The 24418-nt window shown below is 59.0% G+C and overlaps 1 protein-coding gene across 1 annotated transcript in view; it reads right to left on the bottom strand.

Annotated features, from left to right (window-relative positions):
* The window catches only part of PLXND1 (plexin D1), a 68304-nt gene that overhangs the window by 17449 nt on the left and 26437 nt on the right, over positions 1 to 24418 (bottom strand). The window contains exons 9-25 of the mRNA XM_054179818.1: positions 22044 to 22143; positions 20393 to 20482; positions 19688 to 19781; positions 17915 to 18078; positions 16382 to 16533; positions 16124 to 16223; positions 13729 to 13868; positions 12920 to 13087; positions 10898 to 10988; positions 10491 to 10766; positions 9552 to 9701; positions 6532 to 6646; positions 5405 to 5512; positions 4626 to 4738; positions 3541 to 3648; positions 2870 to 3000; positions 2250 to 2448 (exon numbers count right to left, since the gene is read on the bottom strand). Coding sequence (XP_054035793.1) covers positions 2250 to 2448; positions 2870 to 3000; positions 3541 to 3648; positions 4626 to 4738; positions 5405 to 5512; positions 6532 to 6646; positions 9552 to 9701; positions 10491 to 10766; positions 10898 to 10988; positions 12920 to 13087; positions 13729 to 13868; positions 16124 to 16223; positions 16382 to 16533; positions 17915 to 18078; positions 19688 to 19781; positions 20393 to 20482; positions 22044 to 22143 — 2299 coding nt within the window. The remainder of the gene's footprint in view (positions 1 to 2249; positions 2449 to 2869; positions 3001 to 3540; positions 3649 to 4625; positions 4739 to 5404; positions 5513 to 6531; positions 6647 to 9551; positions 9702 to 10490; positions 10767 to 10897; positions 10989 to 12919; positions 13088 to 13728; positions 13869 to 16123; positions 16224 to 16381; positions 16534 to 17914; positions 18079 to 19687; positions 19782 to 20392; positions 20483 to 22043; positions 22144 to 24418) is intronic.

The following is a 24418-nucleotide window of genomic DNA, read 5'->3' as shown; positions in this document are numbered from 1 at the left end:
GGGGAAGGCTTTTTCTTCAGCGCCCTCCCCCAGAGCTGTAGTAGAAAGCAGACACCTGGACTGCTTTATCCACGACTCTCAGCTCTGCAGCAGCTATACACATGCTGCCAGTTCCCTCTGAACCCTATCCCCAGCAGCAAGCGTCCCACCAGCTCCCCATCACATCTCCTGCACGCACCGAGCCAGACCTCCCCATCAGCGCCTCGCCTTCAGGTGCCCTCCACCTGTGCAGGGCACTGGTGACCGTGGCCTGCAGCTCCTGCCCAGCTGAAGACAGCTCCTCCAAACCACCTTCCCCCAGAACACAAAGGGCTGGGCTGTGAGGCAGAGCAGTAACAGCAAACAAACGTTCTGGGTGTGGGGCGCTGGCTCTAAGGGCAGAGGAGGAACACTCGGAGTGCTCCCGCGGGCTGGGCACAGCCCTGAGCCCAGCCTGAGCAGCTGCCCTGCTCCGTCCTCTGTGTGCCAGGCAAGGGCCTGGCTCTGCCAGCGCACACCGAGACCCCCACACCCTGGCACAGCCCTGCACCTGGGGCAGTCAGAGGGATGTTTCACTGACCAGTTCTGCCTGATCAGGTCTCTGGCTCCTCCACGCTCCAGCAGGCAGCACGGTTTCTCTTCTACCCTCACACGCATGACACAAAAGGCTCTTGAAACCAGGTCTCTGTTGCCCTGCAGCACAGACACCCTGTGCTTTGCAGGGATGACAAATGGGCTGCCATGGAAAGTGCCACCCTTGACTGCCGTAGATGAGACAGGGCAGGCAAAGGAAGGAGCAGACTGCAAAGCCAGATGCAGCTGGGTCCTCTGCAGCAGGCTGGAGCACAGGTGCAGCCAGTGGCCCAACAGCTCCATCGAGGGCCACCACAGACCTGCACGGCTTGCTCCCATCCGTACCCTGTTCCTCCACCTCCCTGCATGGGGACTCCCAGCACAGCAAAGCCAGCTCACAGCCTGGACCAGCAGCACCGTGGCCACAGGGACAGCCACCAGTCCAGCCACCAATCCTGGCCAAGCCCAAGGCAATGGGCACCTCGCTGCCCAGCACACTGGCACGTGGGAGCTCCTGGCCATGGATCAGCTCTGTAATGTGCCCAAGGCTCCAGGCACTGTATCACAGTGTGCTAAGACTCAGCTTCTTTCCTCTTCTTTTCCCTGAGAAAGCTTTCTTGCACAATGTCCATTTTTAGCATAAGCTGGAGCTGGATCAAGTGCCTCACATGTGGTCTCCACTCTCCAAAAGGAGAGGTCAGCACTTTTTTCTTTCTCCAATGGTTTAACTACAGACACAAAACTGAGGATTAAAACACCTTCACTAATTCACTCCTTTGCTCAGGCAGCCTGGACCATGGTGCTGCAGCACACAGCCACCCTCCTTCCTCCTGTAACTTCGTCATCATTATGCTGCCTAACTACGTGAGCTGCAATGAAGGATTGTGAACTACAAACCCAGAGGCTGCAGGACAAGAAGTGATCATCAGCTGGGATCAGAGGACACTGTGAGATGCTGAGGACAATCAGAATCACATCTGCAGCTATGGCAAACACTTTGGGAACAGAAGTTGTTCCAAGGCTCTGTCAAGGCTCTCCTCTGGGGGTACAATGGGGTATCCTCCAATTAACTGCTGTGGAATCAATTAAGTTATTGCTCAATTCTTCTGGGAAATTCCACCCAGAACTGGCAAGAGATGGAGATAAAGCACTGAGCAGATGGACTGCTGATGTGCTCCAAGATACACACACACTCACGTGCCTTACCCTCAGAAGACAGCCAGACTCTGGGGACACCCCCCCCACTGTGGTCTGGCCAGGGTGGAGCCAGGTGACACCTCCTACACCACCAGGCACCAGCCTCTGCCCCATGTCACTGTCCCTGGGCTCCCTACTCAGAGACACTGCCAGGCTGGCAGTGACCACCAGCGTAGCTGCGTGAGCTGGTCAGAAACAACCAACACCTGGAACCAGCTCCAGAGCTCAGGCCAGGCTGGTTCTTGTTCAGCTCCCCTGTGGCTCTCTTCTAAGGCATTCATCCATGCTCTGTCCTGCCACGAAGGCTGATCTCACCAAACCCCCAGGCAGAAGTGGACAAGCAACTCAAGGCTGCTTCTCCACACCTGAGCCTTCCAGTACACTGGAGCTGGTCAGCCACGAGTGACCTTCAAGGGGCAGTGGTGGGAAGCATTCAGGTCCTTGGCTCCCCCCACACAGCACTGAGCTCCCCCCACCAAGAGCAGAGCTGGTTCTCTTACTCTGAGATAGCTGTACATGCAGATGGACATCCAGTTGGTGAGCATCTTCTCCACCACAGACTCTGTTCTCCTCAGCATCAGCTTGGGGTTTTTGGAAGCTGAAGCATCTATTAGATCCACCAAGAGGTCCTTCATGATGCTGGTGTAATACTCCAGTTTCCCATGCAATGCAATAGTAAGCAGGGAGGCCAGGTTACACCTGGAACAGAGGGTTGTGTAAGACTCGACACCAATCCAACAAGACCCAACTGGTGACTGACCAAACCCCCCAAAACACAGAGGCAGCATTTCAGACAGCTTTCATGAGTCCCCAGTAGTGCCAAAACTTCAAACCCCCTTCCAGGGCTGCAGGACCTTGGGTCAGCTCCCATCCTCCTACTGGTAAACTAAAGGTTGAGGCACACAAACAGCCACCAGCAAGTGCCTGGTTGCACCTTCTGGGCTCCTCAGGATACCAGAAGCTCATGGCTGTCCATGTGCAACAGAACAGGGGCAGGCAGGTGTGACAGCCTCCAGCTGGAAGGCACGGCTGCAGACACAGGCTGGGCTTCTTGCAGAGCAGGGCTAAGGCAGTGTCCCCCAGCTTCCAGGTCTCTGGGCCATGCCAAAGCAGCTCATACCTGTCTCTTACAGCAAAGTCCTTCTGCTGCTCAAGAGCATGGACAAAGACGATGAGGAAGTGCTTGTTGTTGAGCAAGGTGGAGAACAGTGAGATCCCTTCTTCCATGTTGGGCCTGCAGCTTTCAGGGATCTAAAGAAGAATTCAGACAGCAGAGTGAGAAACCCCTGTCTGTTGTACCCTTCCTGACTGCCAGGATGTCCCTGCTGAGCATGGGAGTGCTGAGCTGAAGACCCCTGACTCCCTCAGCAGAAAACTCTCCCGGCAAGGACACAGCTGGGTATGACACATGGCCAGCAGGGTGGTGGCAGTGGCTGCTCAGCACTTGTGAGGCTACCTGGAGTGCCACAGCCAGTTCTGGGCTACCTGCTGCAAGATGGACATTGTCCAGCCGCAGGAAGAGCAGCTGAGGGCTGCCAGGGCAGCCAGCAGGTGCACAAGGAGGAGTGGAAAGGACTGGGTTTGGTCAGCCTCACGAGGTGGTAAGAGCAGATCTTACTGCAGCCTTCAGCTGCAGAGCAGAACAGCAGAGTCAGGCTGTTCCCTGGCAGGGCAGTGCTGGAACACCTTGTGGGTCCCCCCCCTGCCCCACAGGAGAACGCCTGGCAGCGCTGGCACACATGAGCCTGGGCAGCAGCCACCCAGCAGTGGCTTTCTCGGGGGGGTACTCACTTTCCATTCCCCCACCAGGAGCGGGTGGGTTTCCTGGGCCTGGGAGCCCCCCTGGGAGCTGAGCTGCTGTGCCGGCAGGATGTAGCACTCCTCGTAGAGTGAGGAACACTGCAAGCAAGCTCAGTGTTAGGCAGGGGACACGCACACAGCCTGAGGAGTGCAGACCACCCAGCATGCAAACACGCCTGCAGCGGTCAGGAGCCTTGCAACACTCTGCAAGAGCCTCCTGAAGGACGGGGGGGAGGCAGACACCGGCTCAGCCGCAGGGCTGCGAGGGCAGGGAGGCTGCACAGACTGAGCTGACAGCTAGGAAAGTCCCCCAGGAGAGAGCAGTAAAGACCGAGTCACAACAGAGGCGCCCTGGGGGCTCTAACACAGGCAGCTCCGGAAACCGGTGGGCAACGTTTACACCTCCAGCACTCAGGGCAGCCCGGCGCGCTCTGCCGTGTGGACACAGAGGGAACGGCTGGCTCGGCCCCGAGCAGCGGCTGCTGCTGACACTGCCACCGTAAATCAGCTGCTCAGCAGCAGCTGCCCCGGGGCTGAAACGCGGCGGCGGCTCGGGGCAGCCGGGGCGGCAGCTACGGCACCAGCGCGTCTGGAGGAGGACACTGGGCAGACAGACCGGGACTGGGCATCCGACTGGGAGCACCATGGGCACAGCCTTTGATGGAGAGGAAGAAAGGGGCAGAGACACCCAAGAAGCTCCTGAGGATGAGCAGAGCAGCTGGGCGTGCTCAGTGGCGCACTGTGGGGTGCAAAAATCGCCCTGAATGCAGATACACCTCCAGCCCCACCCTAGCTTCAGAGCGGGGTGACACTGGAGCCCCTGGGGTGACACTGGAGCCCCTGGGGAGTCCCCAGCACCTGCTCACGTGGGAGATGGCCACCGGCACCAAACGGGTGAGCCCCCCCTCCCCCCAGGGCTGTGCCACTGCCGGGCTCACACCGTGTGCCTGCAAGGCAGCCTCGCTTCACAGTCTGGGAGCTGCAGCTCCACTTCTGACCAGAACCAAGACCGAATCTGTGACAACTACACACAGCGGTGGGATGACTTTGTAACCCCTGGGCAGAGAAGGAAGCACCTTGGGGAAGAAGGTTCTGGTGACAAAGTGCTTGTACTCCAGGAAGGGGATCCCCTGGCTGCGGTTCAGTTCCTTGGTCAGGTCTGTCATGTCTGTCTGCAGCTCTGCAAAACCTGCCACAAAGAGACCCACGGAGAGTAAGGGCTCTGCCAGCTGGGACAGCAGGCAGGCTGGCACTGCAACACGTGGCAGTGCCCCCCTGCCTCCTCCAGCCGATCCCTCCAGGGGGCTGCAGCTGGACTTTCTCGAGGAGCAGCAGATTATTGTCAGGCTTTAACCATCAGTTCCACTCATCATGTCCCACAGCACTGAGACAAGATCTCCCCTGCCCTCAGGAGATCAGCCCCAGCTGGTTCTACAGCAGCAGGAGCTTGGCTGATGTCAGAGTCACCTGCAGATGCAGGCGCTCAGGCTGCTTCTCCCACTGCTCTAGCAGCAGTGTGCTGCAGCTCTTGCTGCACTCAACCACAAAGCACACCAAAGATTAGAGTGGCCTTCGAGCAGCCCTCTGCCATAGCCAAGGGCCACCAACCCAGAGGCAGGGGAAGGAGTGGCACTGAAGATCAGCAGCTTGCCCAGGCAGCAGGACACTGGCAGAGCCACGCTGGCAGCCACGCAGCCCCACTCACAAACCCTGCTGAAGCTCCAAAGCTACAGCGGGAATTCTCCTGTCAAGAGTTCCAGGAGCTTCAGCAGAGCAGAAGGCGAACAGCTTCAGCCCTGCCTCTCGGGCACCTCCCTGCCAGCGCCGGCTGCCGGTGCCCAGCAGGGTGCCTCACCTTTGCGGATCTCCTCGCGGATCTGCGACTCCATCTCCTCCATCTGCAGCAGCGTTTTCTGCCAGTACCGCTCGGCTCTGCGGCTCTTCGTGCAGAACACAAAGAGGGCTGCAAGACAGGAAGCAACAAGCCCTTGGGACTGGGGCTTTGGAGCAGCTGCAGCGGGGGTCAGAGCAGTCCCCTGCCGACAGGGGTGCAGGAAGTTAAACCCAGGGTTGGTTTAACACCTCCAGCAGCCTGATCAGGCAGCTGCTGGTTATCTGTTAATAAGCAAAACCAGCTGGAATGTAATGATGGGGCTGTAACTGCCACCTCCAATCGAGGGCTGGGCTCTGCATCCAGCCTAGCTGCACATCAGTGTGTTCCAGCTGATTAATGAACACAGACTGTAAGATGCTCACCACCTGTATGACAGTGCTCATGTCTGACGCTCTCCCCATGCCTCCAGAAAGAGCTCTGTCAGGTGGTGCATTCATAAATGCTGTGCATGATAATCTTTATTAAAAATAGATGAAGCCCCAATTAGAAGCCCCTGGGGTGCTGGGAGCTGACAGGTTTGGCTGCACAGCCACTCTGGGCATGCAACAAGCAGGGACCAGAGCCAGAGGACACAGGTGTGCTGCACAGCTTCCAGCCAGCCTGGCAAACTCCTGTGTCTGCTCCAGATCTGCAGCTCTGCTCTCCACATGCTTTGCCAGGCGCCTGTCACTGGCTGTTACTGATGACAGGACCTAGGGCTAGGTGGCCCTGGGGGATGGTTTGCCACAGCCATGTCTGTGCCCAAGCCTGCTCGAGCCAGCACGAGTCCAGAAGCAGTTTCTCACACCTTTCCTTGCTCTGTATTACAGCAGCTGTGAAGTGTTTGGGGGAAAGGGGATGTCTGTAACTGCCACAGGCTCCAGGCACAGAGCTGTGGCCTCAGGCAGCCAATGCTCTGTGGCACAGGAGCCTCTGATCCCGGGCGCTGCCTTGGGCCCGTACAAGGAGTGGCTACTTGCTGCACCCAGAGCAGGTTCAGGCACTGCACAGCGCAGCACTCAGAGGTCTCCTAACCTGTGAGTGAGTCACCTCCCCCTTCCACATGCAAGGAGAACAACCCTGGCACAGCCTGGGAGCTGTTGCCTCACCTACAACAGAGAGCAGCAGCAGGATGCTGCAGATGACGATGGAGACGATGATGGCAGTCTCTCCTCCCCCCAGCTGCAGCGTGGCAATGGTGTAGTTGAACTTTCCCACTTGGATCTAGGGAGGCAGAGGCAGGAAAAGCAGGAGCTCAGTGGCACGCTGCCAAGCAGCTCACGGGCTAAGCAAGGAGGGCACTGCTGGGCAGACCTCTGCCCCAGGACATACTGACCAGGCTGGTTCAGCCCCCCAGGCTTGGAGGAGACACCAGCAGAGCCCAGGCTGTGCTTTTCCCTGCTGCACCTCAGCGCTTTGTGTCTCTCAGAAAAACCCAATTCCCACCCCATGAGCTCTGGTGGGCAGAGGCCAGCTCACATCAGGCTGCACTACTGCAGTGGTGCCCATCCCAGGGCCACCACAGGCCTTTGGTGGCAGTCTCAGGCTCCAGCCAATGTCATGGCTCCCTGCCAGGAGATGACCCTTCCTGTGAGACCTCACTGCACCACACAGCACTGCCTGGACTACCTCTACCAGGAACCCACTGATCACCCAACTGCATCAAGCTCTGGATGGCCTTTGGCTCCCAGCTGAACTCCCCCTTCTCCAAAAGCCACTGGGGAGAAGAAGGGGAAAGAAACTTTGAGCTTTGTTAAATACAGAAAAAGAGAACAAAAAATAACCAAAGAGAGCAGAGAGGAGCAGTGACCTTGTGGCCTGCCCTGGGTGCCAGGAGGTGCTGCAGCCGCTCCCAGCCCACATCTCACATCAGTGCTGGACCTTTTGGCCAGGCTCCTGCAGCTCCAAGCTCCATTGTACCCTTGTCCCAGCCCTTAGACAGACTCTTGGCTTCTGGGCTGGTGCCTCCAGGCAGTGTCCAGCACTAAGGGCTTCAGTCTCCTCCCCTGTGCATACCAGCTGGAGCTGAGATGCTGGGAGAGACCAAGGAACCATGAGCACCACACAGGCATCTGCAGAGGCTGTCTGGCAGCCTGCACAGCACCCTGCCTAGCCTCAGGACCTCTACCTCTTCCCTCTAGAATGCTGCAATGAAGCAAGTCTCAATGAGTTTGGAGTCTTTTTTTCTCCCTACCAGCTCAACCTTTTGCATTTGCCAGAAGAGAAATCCCACACTTACTGTTTAATTCAGTGTTTAAACAGCTTGGTCATGAGAAAAATGGGTTTGAAGGCCTCAGCAAGCTTCTCCTGTGTATCTGCACTGCTCAATGAGGGGAATTCATTAGGCTGCAGGTTAAATGACAACATTCCTGTCACCAGCACATGGAGGGGTGCAGAAGGGGCCAGGGCCAAAGGACATTTCACTCCTAGGGAGAGCTGTTTGGGCTGGGCAGGACTCCTGGGGCCACCCTGGGGATTGCTGGGAACCATGCTCCAGCTTAGGAATGGAGCTGTCTCACAACCTCCCAGGGTGCAAATGGCATCCCCTTGGGACTAAACTACACCAAAATACAGGTCACCTAAAGCACTGCTCAAAAAGCTGCTCAGAAGTGACCCCCAAAACACAGGGATGCTTGGGACCCCCATCTTCCCCACCAGCTGCTCCTCACAGACAGCCCCTGCTGCCCCATGCCATCTGCTGACATGGGCCTGCCCCTGCACCACCTCCTCGGGACAGGCCCACCCAGATTCCTGGCCAGGACTAAGATCAGCAGTGGGACACCCTTCAGAGGGCTGCTCTCTGCAGATGTAGGCTCCCCCACCTGCAGGAGCACAGCCTGGGCTGTCACACCACCAGGCAGCACAGCTCGCCAGGGGGAACCTGCACCAGCAGTGAGGCTTCTGCAGCCCCTGAGACCCGTCCTTGGTGCACATCATGCAGGGACCACCACACCAGTCTGGCCCCAAGCTGCTGCAAGCAGGTTGTAAGGGCAGCTGCTGCCTGTGAAAGGCCCAGCAGGAGGCAAGTCAAACCAGGGAGGAAGGGTCTGTGGGCGCTGAGGGGCAGGACACAGCTGTGCTCTCACTGGTGGCACTCTGTAGCTGCCTCAGGGCTGGCTGCCATTTTCATGCCTCCCAGGGACCTGCCTGGGCACCGCCCCAAATGCTGTATGCCAGACCAAGATGAGTGAACTCCCAAATCCCTCTTCCTCCCCAGAGGGATTTCCCCGTTTCTCGGTTCCCACTAGACACAAACTTACCCAGTTCAGAATTTCCAACAGCAGGACTTGGGAAATTCTGCTGCTCCTGCACTGCCACCCTTCCAGCAGCAGAGCTTCTGGCAGGCTGCAGCCAGCCAGCTGGACAGCCCTGACACTGAACTGCTGCTGCAGCTCTGTGCCTTTCTCCTGGGCAGCACAAGTTCTCAGCCCTCTCAACCTCCTTTGAAGCCTTACTCCTCCTCCTCCTCCCCACCCACTCCCTGGGAGGGGGCTGCAGGGTCGCAGCCCGTGGAGATGGAGGTGTTTTCTCACAACTACCAAGAGCCATAGTCCCAGCCCTGTGTGGTGGCATGAGGGAAGCCAAGGGTGAGCAGAGCAGGTGAGTCGAGTCCTCTGTGGAACAAAGGGCAGTGACAGAGCGCCGAGTGCTGCATAGGTGAGACTGGACAGCCCTGGGCATGGAGCTCTGGGCAGTGATACCATGGCAGCCCCTGGGAAGCAAGATGAAGCCTTGCAGCCCCAGGTACTCCTGCAGGGACCCCTCTCCAGTGGCTCCATGCTGCTTGGCTGGAGTCTCATGCCTGCTTGCAGCTCTGCTGCTGGCAGAAGAGGCCAGCTGGCTGAGAACTGCCTGGAAATCCCCCGCGGGTGTCTCATGAGGGGCAGGGGGAAGATGACTGCAAGTGACCACCAGTCACACGCCTGGGCTTCCCCCAGCCTGCAGCAGCTGACCGGCCCTGACCTCAGCAGCCAGGTGCTGCTGCCCACAGCACAGCCCCCTCCATGCCCCATCACCCACCAGGGACCACCCGGGCACCACTCCAGACACCTTCCCAGCACCCCTGGTGCCCAGCAGGGCTTGGCAGCAGGGCGCCGGTGCCCCGCGGGAGCCGGGCTGCGGGACGCACCGTGACGGGCAGCTGGCGGTGGGCGGTGCTGAGCGACTCGTTGACGGAGCAGTGGATGACTCTGTCCGACACGATCTGGATCTCGCAGGACACGAGGCCGATGCGCACCTGGTACTCGTTGCTCTCCAGCCCCAGGCTGTCAGGCTCTTTCTGGTGGCAAAAACAGAGCCAGGAGGTCGGAGCCGGAGCAGCAGTCGGAAGGGCAGCCCGTTTTCCTGCTTTCCTTTCCCTGTTCCCTGCTGTTTTGCAGGCCTGGGAGGACTCTCCCTCACCAGGCACATTTTTCCATGCCCCACAGGAAGCCCAGAGCCAGGCCACTTCCCCTGCTCCTGCTTCCCATTCCTCTCTCGGTACTGGAGACAGGAGGGGCAGGCCCCCCATGGGACCTGGGACAATCTGCTTTTGACCTGGCCTGGCTGCACACCGCAGATAAGGAGGGAAGCACCCACCTGGGAAGGGGAAGGATGTGGAAGAGTTGGGGGATGCCTGCAGGGGCTGAGGAGCAGGGACCCAGGAGGAAATCCTGCAGCCAACAATGGCCTTTGAGTCACCGCTGACATTGTCCCAGCACTCAGCCACTGCACCCCAGCTTCCTCCTCACCCAAGCTGCATGCAGGACCTGCTCCTGCAGGAGTACATCCCATTGTCACCTGCCTGACCCCAGGCCAGCTTCCCACTGAGCTCCTTGCTGTCACATCCTCCACACGCTACTCTCTGCCATCAAGCCCCACAGGCCACCCTTGGGTCACACTGTCTCCTGATGAGGGGATGAAGGTGCAGGAGGCTGGGCAAGAACTGCCTGTGCCTGCCTCTCCCATCCTTACCACCCCTCTCTCCTGCATGGTGGGCAGGCTCTGTGCTGGTACTGGAAGCTGAGAGCCTCCAGTTGGGAGCAGACAAGACCCTGGCCGCAGCAGGGTCGATGCGTGGCTCCCTTACATGTATAACCAGAGTCAAGGGCTCGCCGGGATGGTGCTTGATCCACTTCTCCTTCTTGGCTGTGAAGAACTGGGGGTCAGCATAGTAGTCCAGGCTGAACTTGCTGATGTGCAGGGCCTCCTCGGGGTACATCTCCTCGTCCAGGGCCGGGCGGTCCTCGGCGTAGCGGCGACTGTTGAGGTAGAAGTCGACCGGCGCAGGCTTGCCGCCGGCAGTGACGTTGGAGGCGGCTGGAGAGGGGCAGGTGATGGTGGTGTCACTGTGAACCTTACAGCTCTGAAAGCAGGAGAGTGACCATCAGGCACTGCCACCCGAGCGCTCCCGCCAGCCCCGCTGCCAGCTCAGGCTGGAGGGAGGGCCTCAGCGCCGGGCACGCAGCGCCAGGCCGTGCCCAGGGGCACGCTCACCGTTTGCTCTCTGCCGATGCCACGGACAGCCATGGACACGTTCTGGACCAGCTCAAAGCCTCTTCCTTCCAGGGTGATGATCCTGCCCCCACTTTGAGGAGAGGGGAAGAGAGAGAGGGTGGCTGTGGAGGACAGCACAGCAGCCAGCTCCCTGCTCTCTTTTCCCAGGGAGTTTTTCCTTTGAGCAGAAAATGCAACCCAACAGCCAAAGTCCTCCTTGCAACAAGCATCCACACTGCTACCAAGGCATCAGGGAAGGAGGCAGGAGCAGCAGCTGCTGTGGTGGGATGGGGGTGCCTCTTCTAGCAGCAGCAAACTGTCCTGCTTAATCCTGCTTCCCAGAGGGGCACCCTGCCTCTGCATGCCAGTGCCATGCAGCAGGCTGCCCAGGCCACCAGTGCCTCAGAGGAGAATCTCTCTGCCCCACAGCCACCTGCAGAGACGACCTGGAGAGGGAAGAGACCTCTTCAAAGCTGGCAGGGGTCCCTCACCTCCCAGACACTTCTGATTCAGATGAAAATCTGAAAGTTGTTTTGTGTTCTGGATCTGCTGCCTGGGGAATGTGGAACACAGAGCTCTGAATGTGCACTCAATTAACAACACTAACGAGAGGGCCCTGACGCAGAGCAAGGGGTGGGGAACTGGCACCACATGTCTGTGCTGGAGAGCAGCAGCCATGTGCTGGGTTTGCCTTCCTCTGGTCACAGCCCATCTGTCTGGACTATCTGTCAGGGAGCTACCAACCCTGCTGCCTGGAGACCCCTTTGGGCACAGGGCTGCAGTCAGGCTCTCTGGGCTCTGTGGATGTCACCATGCAGCTGTGATCCAAGCTCCCAGCCAAGACCCTGTCACATCTGCAGAGGAGTTTCCAACTTGCGCTCCACTGTAAGCCTCGCCCACAGGGATTGTTTCAGCAGCATGGAAAGACAAATCAGATCCAGCTGGATTTCACACAAGTTATTGACCCCTCATGGCCAGCAGCCCTGCTCCAGCACAGAGCAGAGCGAGGGTGAGCCAGAGCCTGCTGCCACATTCTGAGACTCAGCCACTGCTGCCAACACAAGAGGCCAGGCCAGGCTGGTGAGGAAATACCCTGGGGCTTCCCCTGTGGCTGTGGGCAGGGACACTCCTCCTCTGTGCCCGTTTGGGCACCACACTGGGCACCACCTCAGCTCCTCCAGGCTCCTGAGCTGAGGTGGCACTGCCCAGCCGTGCCATCAGTCTTCCCACAGGGACTGGACCTGGAGTGTGCTGCTCCCACCCTGGGCACTGGGCACAGCCCTGGGGTCTGCAGGCTCCACAGCCGAGGGAAGGGGCATTTCATCATGGGGTCCACAGGAACAGGAGCCTGAGACCCCACGGAGAGACACAAAATGAGAGGCAACACACTCTGAAAAGGACGTAGTGACCTCGGGGAAGGCTGAAATCCACAACTGTAACTCTCAGCTTATCCTCCAGCACTGCTCCTGCCCAGTCAAATCCTCAGCATCCCACGGAGTCCCTCTTGAACCTCCCTAAAGCACCCAGCATGCCTGCACGGTACCGCTCCCAGGGCTGACCTGTAATGAGCTACAGGCAGTCCTGACCTGCGAGACCTCTCCTGCTGCAGCCCCAAGTACCTCAAAGCACCCCAAGAGCACTCTGCAGTGGGTGCCCTTCTGCACCCGTCTGCAAGCTGAGGCGGCCTCTCCCTCACAGCAGGACCCTCTCCCACCAGCCTGGATCTGACCCACGCTCTTGTGTCAGCTCTGGAATGAAGTCAGCAGTGTAGCAGGGGGCCTGACACCACTCCCTGCCTGCTGGCTGTGCTTCAGCCACTCCCGAGGCTCCTGACGGGGGGCTGGCTCAGGATCTGCCCCCTGGGTGTCTCAAGGCACGACTGGGTGAGCTCAGGTTGCCTGCAGCAGGCTACAGCAGGGCACCCCAGCGAGCTCTGCCCGCTCCTGCCTCCAGCAAGAACGGAGAGGCTGAGCCCAGCGAAGGCCACCAAGGCAAGGGTGGGTGCTGGGGGAGGGAGCTCACCTGAGCTGGCTCTTGGTGGGGCTGATGCCCGATATGAGCGGGTTCCTCTCGTACTTGAAGGTGATGTTGTGGCTGGCACAGGACCTGTTCTCGAACTGGACGCAGACGGGCACGGTGCCGGTGAGCTCTGCGGCTGGCACGGTGCAGCTGATGGTGCTGTCGCTGCGGCTGCGTGGGCACAGCAGGGTCAGAGCACGGCCAGAGCCAGGCGCCCCTCGGACACCAGGCAGATGGCAGACGCTGGTGCCCGTGTGCCAAGTGCCTGCCAACCGGGTTGCACCACCCCAGGCTGCCAGACTGATCTCCCACACAGCCAGAAGGAAAGGGCAGGCTCCTGCTGCTTCCCACCGACAAGATGGGGACACACACACGGGGATTCTTCTGGCTACCAGGCCTGGAGCCTGGCACCAGGTGCCTCCTGCCCCCAGCAGATGTGAGAACGATGCCCACATCTGCTTCGCTGCCAGGGTTTTGGTGCTGCTCCCAGACCACCCACAGGGCCTGGCAGCACTGCCAGCGGTGCGTGAGGAGCGTACAGTTTGCTGCTGGCTGCTAGTGCCAGGGCACAGCCACCCCAGGGCAGCCACTTTGCCAGAGCAGCTGGCCTCAGCCTGTGTCACCACAGTGCTGCCTGGCTGCTGTGGGCACACCAGGCTGGCAAGGTGCTGAAATGGAGATGGCAGGCAGGGAGGCTATGCTGGCTCCAAAGCAGCATGCAGTGGCACCCCCCACCCAAACCCAGCCCTTCCTGGTCTCCCAGGGGACACAGTCACCCTGCCTGGCTGGCTCCAGCTCAGCCCCACTCCCACCTGAGGTCAGTGCACTGCTTGGAGGTGTTGACGAGGACGCGGAGCTCGGAGCCAACGTCCAGCCTGCTGCCTCTGATGGTCACCCTGGTTCCTCCAGCCCTGGGGCCATTCAGGGGAGCTATGGAGTACACCACAGGGAGCTGGAAACAAGGGAAGGGGGAATCTGTTTTCTAGCCTGGCAAACTCCCATCTGGGTACTTCCAGATGGGGACTGCTGGAGCAAATTTAAACATCCAGTGCTGGGATGCTCTGGAACAGCAGCACAGCAAAATCCTTTGCCAGCAGGGTTTCAGACCAAGGGGAGAGGTACCAGTGAGACCAGATAAAACCTCTGTGGCTCTGCAGCCCCTGAATTCTGGCAATAAAGGAGACATGACTCCAAGCTTCAGCTCAGGATCCCATCAGTCCCCTGAGATTTCCAGTGCAGGGTCCGGAGCTCAAGGCCCATCAACAAAAGGCAATGTCTCATTCATTCCAGCTCCCACCACTCCTGCCCTTCCTGATGTACTTCCTCCTGCATGCAAAGATAATGGCCAAGCCCCTCTGGATGGTGGCCTGGGGATGTGTGGAAACAGCCACCTGGGTCTGGATAATTGAATAGCAAACCCCTTCTTAAGGAAGCCTCAAAGCTGGCTCTCCGGAGGCAACAGGAACTAGGGGAAGTTGCTCTGCCTCTTGCCATGCTCAGCAGTCATCAGCATGTCTGTTATCTGCATCTGCAGCCCCTGGAAATCTTCCTGAGATCCCTGAGCCTCAGGCTTTGATAACTAATGCAACACTGAGCTCTTAAGTCTGCACACACAGCACCTCAGGACAGCCCTGGGCAGCCTGCTCTGAACTGAGCAGGAGCTAAGGGCAGAGCAAATGAGAGTCTGCAGGCCCCCAGTGGGCACTGGGCAATGCCCTGTCACCCACTGCAGAGCCTGCAGGCTGCTGCAGCCCCCTCAGCCCCATAGCTGCAGACCCACCCCCACAGCAGCTGGTGCCAGTGCGCTCCCGTCAGCCCCAGCCACACAAAGGGGTGTGGGCAGCTGTCCTTGCCCTTGGGCTGCCTGCCTCCTCCCCAGCCTTCCCTCTACTGTTTCTGCTCTCTGTCCATTTCCACAGCATCCCTCCTGCTCGTTTGTGTCTCCCTGCGAGCCTGCAGGCAGCTGTCTCCTGCCCTTGGCCCCTCACCTCCACACTCAGATAGGCAGTTTGAGAGGATTACTTGTGTTTCCCAAAGCCCTGCAGCTCTTCCCCTTAGCCAGGGCTCAGACTCAGGTCTCACCAAGCCCAGCCTTGCATGGTGTGACCTGCTCCATCTTCATGCCTCATATGTGAGAGGAGAATCAAGAAAACTAAAAGGCATTGCTTAGCTTGCAGATGGTGTGGAACACCAGCAGATACTCATCGTGCAGCTCCACTCCTGCCACATGCAGAGCGAGGCACTCTCTCCTCTCCTGGCTTTGCTGACACAGGAGGCAGCTTTCACTGCAGCAGCAACGGCTCCTCTCCTGCTCCTGAAGGACAGCCTTCTCCTTAAGCCTGCCCAGAACTGCCAGCACTATGCTGTGGGCCTGGTTTGAGCTGTGCCTGGCTTCTGCCCCTCTTGCTTTGTTTACTGCTGGCCCCTTTGGTGATTCCTGAGAGGGCTGACAGCCACTGAAGGAGCTGCCCACCCCCTTCCCACTCTGTGTGTCCTGCTCTTCTTTGTCAGCACACATATCCTGACAGCAAGATGCCAGACCCCCCCAAACCCGCCCTGGGCACCTGGCACTGCCCGTGAGCAGCACCCGGCCGGGGCCGAGGGTGCTTGTGGGAAGGGTAAGAAACAGAAGATTTCTTCAGGTTTATAGAGATGAAAGTTATCTTTGTGAGGGGGCTCAGCAAAACCATAAAGGGCTTTTCTCTCTCTAATGACACAGGGCTAGCTCAAGTCTAATCCCTGCACATTATTCCCATGCAAAAGCTAAGACAATCTCTGCAGCATGGAGTAGCAGCTCTAAACTCTGAGAGTCCAGGGCAGGGAACTCAAGAGCACAAAGAGACCTTGCGAGCCTCAGAAAATCTCAGAGGTTTTAACAGCACTTTAGTAGAAGAGGGGCAAGGAAAATGAGCTCCTTTCTGTAGCAGGGGAAACAGCCAGGGTGAGGACAAACCACAGCCAGGGCTGGCACAGAGCAAGGCTGCGCCTGACAACACCCTGGCTGGCATCCTGGGCTTGCCAGAGCTGGCTCAGGTAAGCAGGTGTGAGGGGGCAACACCAGCTGCTCCTCGGGGACCCTGACACTCTGTGTTGTAGAGCCACTTCCTAAGGCAGCTGGGGCCACAGGGGCTGCAGGTCTGTTTGAAGGGGTGCAGGGAACGTCAGGGTGAGAACCGGCACAGGGAGAGCCGGGAGGCAGCTACTCACCACATAGGAGAACCGCTCCCGGGACCTCCCCTCCCGGCTCATGTTCACCGTCACCACATCTGAGAAGGCCTCCGGAGCCTCCCCGGTCTGGCACACAATCCTGTGGATGGCAAAGGGGAGGCTGGTGGGCACCCACCCCCTGGGGAGCAGCAGGGCACAGCTCGCAGCTGCCTGCTCCTGCCGCTGCGCCCGGTGGAAGGAAGCGGGTGAGCAGCGGGGCCGGGGGGCGGGCGGGGAGCGGGGCCCCGCCGCACTCACGCCTCGGACACGATGTATCGGTGCGGCAGCGGCACGCAGGGCACGGCCCCGATCCGCACGGCGCCCGCCGCGTCGCTGAAGCGCCGGCCCAGGTTCCTCCCGCGGATGGTCAGCAGGGTGCCCCCCTCCAGGGGCCCACGCAGCGGCTCGATCTGTGGTACCAAGGGCAAGGTCAGAGGAGAACCGCCAGCAAGTTTCTCTCCTTCACACCCTGAGCCCATGGCTGTGATTCTGGTGCCCCCACGGCATGCCCACCACCATCCTCTGTGCTGTGGCTTCACAAACAAGAAGCCATCACCAAATCTGGTACCAGGGTTTGGTCAGGGACCGCTCCAGCTGCAAACACATCTGGGGTGAAGCATCGCTCCCTCCACACTACAGCTTTGAATGGAGCAGGGATGCCAGCGTGCTCCAGTTCAGAAAGGGCTCTCTGCCCTCTGCAGTGGCACACAAACAGCACATCGTGCCCAGAGTGCCAGCCAGCCAAGCTGGCCAGGACCCACCAGCATGCTCAGTGCTCTCCTTCACCTCCCTCCAGGAGGGTCTGAGGGCTTCTTTGCTGGCATGACTCCAGGCAACTTGGAGTTACTTGCTAGGGAAATAACAACAGCCCTGCCAGGCTCTGCAGCCTCAGCTGTGGTTTCCTTCCATTACGTGCTGGTGCTGATAACACTTGGTGTGTGCTGGGGGACAACAGGCTCAGGGTGAGCACCCCTCTGCCACAGGGATGGGAGGGAAGGGGCAGGTGATGGGGGCTCTGCCACCCCTCCGCTACGGCACCCAGACTTTTGAGCAGCTACTGCTGCATGCAGTGGAAATGAACAGAACCCCCCAGCCCTGCTGACTTCCACGCTCACATTCTCTGGTTTGCCTCTCCAGCTTCTCCTTTCCTAGGGAGCTCCTCTTAAGGCTTCTCTTACCCTTGCACTGCTGACTGTCAGGGTCACACTTGTTGGCTTGTGCCCTACACCTCTAAGCAGAGCCCCAGATCCCAGTGCCCCCCACAAACACTCATTTGACTGCAACTTAAACCAAACTCATTTCCAGATGCACAATGCCAGCAGGTGCCTCTCCCTCTCCCAGGTGCAGCAGCTCAGGGCTCACCTCCCAGGCAGGGCCCACAGCCACCTTCCAGCTCTGCTCCATTCAGTGCTGTTCCTGGTGAGGATCCTTCAGCCCACCCTACAAATCTGCCTCAGTGTTCCCAACCCCAGGCACCCTGGGGCATGCTGACTCTGCTGCTGTTGGCTGTTCCACTGACACCCAGAGGAGCAGACCTCAGCACTAACAAGATGTGCTTGGCATAATGTGACTCAACAGCACGGGAAACCAATCGGTGATTCAGCCCTGGTCTTGACCCTACCCTGTGCCAGAGCAACTTGGGTGCCTCCCCTGCCCTCAGGCAAAGGCAGCACAGCCAGCTACAGCCCTGGCAGCATGGCCAGCCTTGGCCCTGGCAGCACGGCCAGCTTCAGCCCTGGCAGCTACAGCCCTGGCACCATCTGCCACCCTTCACGCTGGGTTGGGTCTTACCTTCCGAATCTCGGGAGCGGGGCAGACGTCAGAGGCAGGGGAGGCCTCAGTGTGCAGCCTGCAGCTGGAGCTGCTCTCACTCCAGAGGCAGCGGTGCCCCAGGTCCTCCCTGCCCAGGCACTGGGAGCAGTCGGCGCTGCCGGTCGCGCAGTTGTACACCTCCACTGCAGCACCAGAGACAGCAGAAAGGGTCAGCTGCCGGCCCGAGGCTCTCACAGCTTTGGGCAGCCTGAGGCAGTCACACAGCCCTGCTGTCCCCACCCTCCACTGATCCAAGCACCCCTCGCAGCCAGGGGGGAGCAGAGCAGCTTATGCATGCAGCAGGGCAGTGCCCAGCTGCCACCCTGAGTGCTTCCCAGCAGGCCTGGGTGCTCGTTCTCACTGCAGTGTAATTTAGCACTTTCTTTCCCTTTTTCTTCCCCCTGAGAAACAAACACCCAAACTCTGAAGCTTTGGTCAATTTGTGCTGCATGTGCCCAGCTCTCCATATCCACATGGGAAGCTGCTTGGCAAGGCTGGCTCCAGCCTGTTAGCAGAGCAATGGTGTGGCCTCCACAGGGACACAGCTTACAGCTGCCTTCCTTCCCCTGCTCCCTGCTGACCACGAGTCCATCTCACTGACTTCGCCTGCACTCAGCTCAGCTCCCACACCGTATTCCTGCACTGCTCCCAGCCTGGGAGCCCTGGGTTACATTTCCTCTCCAGCCTAAAGACTTCTGCTGCTGGAGTGTGGGATCTGCTGAGACAAACACCAGGGAGGCTGAGGAAATGCTGCTTTCACACCCTGATCCCCAGGGAACACTGTGCAGGAGAACATTAAACAGCCACAGTCACATTTTGCACTTCTGCTCACAGGAGGATCTCAAGGTGCTTGGGAAGCAGCTACTGAATCCCTGGGCCCTCGGTGGTCTGCCTGTGCCCACGCAGCATCATCGCACCAGGGGCTTCCTCCTGCTCTCCACAAACTCTGAGCTTCTTTCTCCTCATCTGGAGCCCACCCAGTGAACTACACTGGTTGGTTTTCCACCCCACATGAGAGAGCTGGGACCCTTCAATGGCCTATGCAGTTTAATAAGCTAATAAACACTGACATCATCATCACTAATAAGAGTAACTCCACTGGTGATGGTATAAAAGATGCACACAGCCATGAGTGGCCACCAGCCTCTCTGAGGGTGCCTGCTCTGCTCAAGGCAAGAGGAGCCAGAGCAGCCCAGCACCCCATGGGAGTTCAAAATATTCTGACAGGTTCAGGCTGCAGCACACAGGGTCTGTGTGAGTGAGCTCTGTGAGGAAGAGCGGGGATCCCACCCTGCTCCTTCCACTGTCACCTCTGCTCCCAGCAGCATCCACACTGACAACCAAGAGCCTTCTCCTGGACATCAACCTGGCCTTGGCTCAGCTCTCCTGCCCCTCTCAGCAGCTTCCCCCTCAGCATGCCCATGCTGTTTCCAAGGCAGTTTCTCCAGCCTGGAATGCTCTGCCAGATAAGCCTCCTGCAGACCCTGGGATTTACCACAGGGAGACCTTTTTATCCTGGGTCAGTGGCTGACGGTGTCAGTGTCCCTGCCGGTCACAGCTGCCCTCCAAAGGCCTTGGCTGCAGGGTGTCTGGCTGGTCCCTGGGCACACTTTGTGCGTGTGCCTGAGGAGACAGCCACGCTGAGCCCAGCTGAGCCATGGTGTCTCTCCTGAACCCACCAACTTTGCCAGGATTTTAGAGCCATTCAAGCTGACCAGATGAGAGCAGAATAAAAATGTTTTCAGCTCAGACCTGTCATTGTCTCCGGGCTGTCGATAAATCTGTCTGGGCTGTCCTTCAGCTGGAGGTTCACTGGGAAGAGATGGCTCTTCTCTGGTGTGTGGAGCTGTGCACAGAAAACCAAACACACAAAAGCTGAGGACATCCAGTGAAACAGGAGGTTCCACACACCCTCCATGGATTAACATCCCTCCTGAGGCTGCTCTGAGCAGAGTGGCCAGAGTGGCCAGTCTGTGTCATCAGGGCCAGAGCGACGTGATGGGGAAGGGCCTCTCCTCACCATGTCCCACCAGTGGAAGCTCAAATGTGTGGCACATTTCAGAGGTGCAGTTTGCCCTCCAGCATGCTTTGGTGAGCCTCTGAGCATTTTCTCAGGCTGGTTGCTAGCTCAGAATAAAAGCTCCAGAAATAGCAGCATGGAAAGGTGGCCAATGCTCTTGCCTGAGCTGAACTCCTCTGCTCAGAAAGGTAAACAAGCAGCTCCCTCCCAAAGCCCAGGGGAGTGGGGCTGGGCCCTGCAGACTCCCACAGAGCCAGGATGCAGAGCTCTTGGCCAAGGGGAGATTTGGGGCTGTCAGCTGGAAGTGGAAGGATGGAGAAGGAGGGGAGGTGGTGTCCCAGTGCTGGGTGGGGGGTAGGAAGCAAGACCCTCCCTTGCCCCCAGAGCTGCCCCATGCCGCGGGGGCAGCAGGGCTGGCAGCCTCAGCCCCAACTCACCACCACATTCAGGCACTCCACGGCAGAAGAGTTCACCCAGCGGGCTTCAAACGTCCTGTCCGGCCCGAAGTGGCACTGCAGAGCTGTGTCCTGGGCAGGAGAGAGAGGGGCAGGGCTGCAGCCACCCGGGGCAGGGCTGCAGCCACCCGGGGCAGGGCTCCATGACTGACACGGCAGCAGCCACAGCCCCGACGCTGCTGTCCAAGCCAAGCAGGAGAGCAGAAGGCTATCTAATTAACACCTAATTAACGGTGCTCTGGTGCACACCTAGAGATAAAACTGCTGCGGGCTGAGCAGTGCTGTGGAGTCCAGTCCCAGCCTGTGGTGACCAAGTGTGGGGCAGCTGCTCTGGAGCTGGGGATGTGCTGGACCCAGCCACACTCCTGCATCCCCACCAGCAGGCACCAGGGTGCTCTGGGCTGGGCTGTCCCCAGATCAGGCTGCAATGGAGACCAAGAGCCGAGGTGGTCCCAAGCTGCCTTGCCCAAACCAGACCAAGCCAGTCCCTGCGTGGGGCTTACTCAGAGCCACCCTCCTCCTCCTCCCAAATGCACACAGCCAATCTCTGCTTCAGATGAGGGCCCAGCCGCGAGCATCTTCAAAGGCTGCTTCTCTGTGCTGCTTCCCTGATAACAGAAGGATGATCTCCTGTCCTGGGTTACTGCTGTGCCCTCATCTGCCAGCAAGAAGCCTATCTCCAAGCATGTTGATGCTCCAGCACTGCTGAGGTCTAACTACCCTTTGAAAACCAACAGATCTGATAGCACATGAAAGAAAATGCCAGGCTCCTGGCAGCCAGCTGCTGGCTCAGCAGACACACACAACCCTGAGAGGGAACCTGGAATCTTCTGCAGAGCATTGCTCATGCCCAGGCAGCTCCTGCCCAGCAGGCTGGCCCCAGACCCTGCCCCTTTGTCCACCACCCAGACACTGTCCCTGCAGCAGCCCAAGCTGCTGGGGCATGTCTCTGTTGCTTCGAGCTCCCACCAAGAGGAAAGGAGAAGGAATCCTGCCCAGCACCCTGAGATGGTCTCCCGATGGTGATGAGGGGGAAGTGGGGCTGACAGAGCCCCTACAGCTGCCCTGGGAGTGGCAGCCTCAGCCCCTTCCTTGCTGACTTCGTTTCCTATGGAGCTGCTTGTGGAGCTGCTTCCTCTTCAGACACCTCCAGCCGCCACACAGGAAGGGTTTCTCGCCCTGTTCTGCTAATTGCAGAGGGCACATCCTGCTGCAGAGAGGCCAGATCCTGCCAGAGAGTGGAGCTGCCCTCAGCTCCCATGCCAAGAGAAAGTTGGTGGGGTTGGGCTGGCACATGGTGCTGGGACACCAGCACGCTCTGCAGTGGGGAAAACACCCCCAGGGCCACTGGGAACTCTGTTTCCCCCAAACATTTCACTGCAGTTTCACAAGTGTATAAATCCCCCTGCTCCACCCGAGGCACAAAGCCTGTCACTAACGGCAGGAGCTCTCCGGAGAATGCCTGGACACGAATGGCATCTCCTGGCTTTGCCATGGCACCCTGCTTGCCATCCAACTGCTTCCCATCAACACCTTCTGCTCACACAGCAACGTCAGCTGCTGGCACAAGCTGGCAGCAGCCCCGCCGCCCGCTGCCGAGGCTTGGCACAGCCCCCCCCAGCAGCTCCCTCACCTCGGAGAAGGTTGCCTGAGCCAGAGAGATCCTAATGTCCCGAGACACTCCGGTGGGCATCGGCTCCAGGGGGGCAGCCACGATCCGTGGGCAGTCAGCTCTGTTCTGTTAGGTACCAAAGGGGAGCAGTTAGCTGAGTTTCCTACATGAAGAGGTAAGGACCCTTGCCAGGGTCACTTCCCTGCATCTGTGAAGTCAGACCGCACAGACCGTGAGCTATCGAAAGGGCACCGTGCCACACAGAGCGGCCGTGCCACCAGCAGCCTTCCTCCCGCAAGGCAGGCTTAAGCCCAGCCCAGCACGGCCAGCCTCAGAACCCACACCTCCACTAGCTGTCAAGACAGCCACAGCACAGGAGCCAGGCTTCCAGGAGGGCTTGTCCACAAGCACGAGCTGGCAAAGGCAGGAATCTGGAGCACAGCAGGAACTCCCTCTTGCTCCTGCCCAGTTCCTCCAGCACCTCCTGGCCCTGGCTGCACTTCACTGCTTGTGTGCTGGGTAACAGGTACTGCACACCCTGCTGGGCTGCCACCCCAGCAGCTCCCTCACCACTTTAATACTGGTAAATGGGACCAGAGTGACGCTGAAAGAGGGCTCTGCAGCCCCAGCAGCAAACCTGGCAGCGTGACCCCTTGCAGGGGTCACCTGGGAGGCACAGGGGGGTGCCTGCCTGTGCCCACACGTGCACAGGGCACAGCGCTGCAGGAGCCACAGGGGCTTGGGTGAGGGCAGGAGCAGCTGGGCAGCTGAAACCAAAGGCCCAAATGAAACTGAAAAGCGAATTCCAAAGGTCATCTGTCCCCCTGCTTTTGTTCTCACTGCAAATTGATGGCTTGGGTACTGGAGCTGACTCAGAATGCAAGGCTGTATGACAGACCCATCCTGTTCTCCCTCCAGATGTAAATCATGTTGCACAACGACAGCAAAAATGGAGCCACATTCTCCACTGCCCCGGGGTACACCCAGATTAATGATGCCTTTGACAGTGCAGCCATCAGGGTGAAAGACAACTAAATATTTGGTCCATTATGCAGAACAATTTGCAGCAGGCAAGATTTCCTTCCTGCATTAAAGGTTACCCCACGGCAGCTCAGCTGCTCCTCTGAGGAGGCAGAACCTGCCCTCCCAGCACCACCAGGCCCAGCAGGACACATCCCCAGTGCTGGGCAGGCTGTGAGCATGGGGGGCTATATCCTGCTCTCCTCAAACCTTGCTATGCTGTCTGCCAGCACCAGTTTAGCAGAGGAGGACACACAGCACAGCTGGTGCCACCCAAACATGGGATTAAAGACCAGAGAGAAGAGAAGCAAAACCACAAAGCAAAGCCCTAGAGAGAGATTTTAGTGCCAAGCTTCTTCCAGGGGAGTCAGAAGAGTTAAAGGAAATCCAGCAGGGCTACAACTAACAATTCAAGGCACAGCTCCTGTGCCTGGTGTGTCCTTGCGTCAGGGCTGGGCGCGGGGCTCCTCAGCCCTGTCTGCAGCAGGGCAGAGGGCTGCGTGTTTAAGATGCTGCGGATGGCGCCGGCGCCGCCGGCTTCCCGGCGGAGCCGCTTCAGGTGCGGCCAGGGCTTGTTTACCAGCAGCAGGCTGCAGGACCAGGCACCGTGTTTCCAGGGCTACGGAGCACCTCGTCCTGCAGGCAGTTCCCTGAATCAGCAGGAAGGGCTGAGAAAGGCAGAGAGAAAACAGGGATGTACCCAAGCCAGCTGTGCCTCCGGAGCAGGAGAGAGGAGGTACCCCTAGGGCAGGACGGGTGCAGCTATCCCTGCCACAGGGCAACCCTGGCCGGCTTTGGGAGCTGCTGCTCCCCAGCAGGCATGAGAAAGCCTTCCCAGGGTTTCCCACTAGACATGGTGCCCTGCACGTGCAGCTGCCCACCGCCTCAGCAGAGGGCAGGGCCAGCCCCGGGCGAGGGTGGGGTGGCTGACACGGGGCCAAGCTCCTGCTAGCCCTGAGCAGAGGAACGCTGGAGGAGCTGAGAGCAGGGCGCCGGAGGGATGTTCCATTTGCAGGGTAAGAGCCTGGCGTGGATCTGCAGCAGATTGATTGCTAAAAAGCCAATTTCATTTAAATTAACTTCCATTTAAATTTCAGAAGCAGCAACACTCTGAGCCTGCAGGTTATTGAAGCTGTAATTTAGAAAGGGGAGACTGTGTCCTTCAGCCAAGCCCTGCCCGTGGTGCTCCAGCAAGCCATTACCATGCCACAGCAACCCCACTGCCAGGCCGACTGCGAAGCTCCGGTGCCTTAGCGGTGCCACCCACACCCAGGCAGCCCCAGATGCGGAAGAGCAGAGAGGGGAAGAACTGCCAAGGGATGGAACCTGCAGAGGGCACTGGGGTAGTCCTCACACACGTATGCCTCCAGTCCTGG

The sequence above is a fragment of the Dryobates pubescens genome, chromosome 1 (genome assembly GCF_014839835.1).
Source record: "Dryobates pubescens isolate bDryPub1 chromosome 1, bDryPub1.pri, whole genome shotgun sequence".
In the NCBI taxonomy this organism is placed as follows: domain Eukaryota; kingdom Metazoa; phylum Chordata; class Aves; order Piciformes; family Picidae; genus Dryobates; species Dryobates pubescens.
Note: the sequence above shows the minus strand (reverse complement) of the source record. Positions and strands in the feature narration are given on the sequence as shown.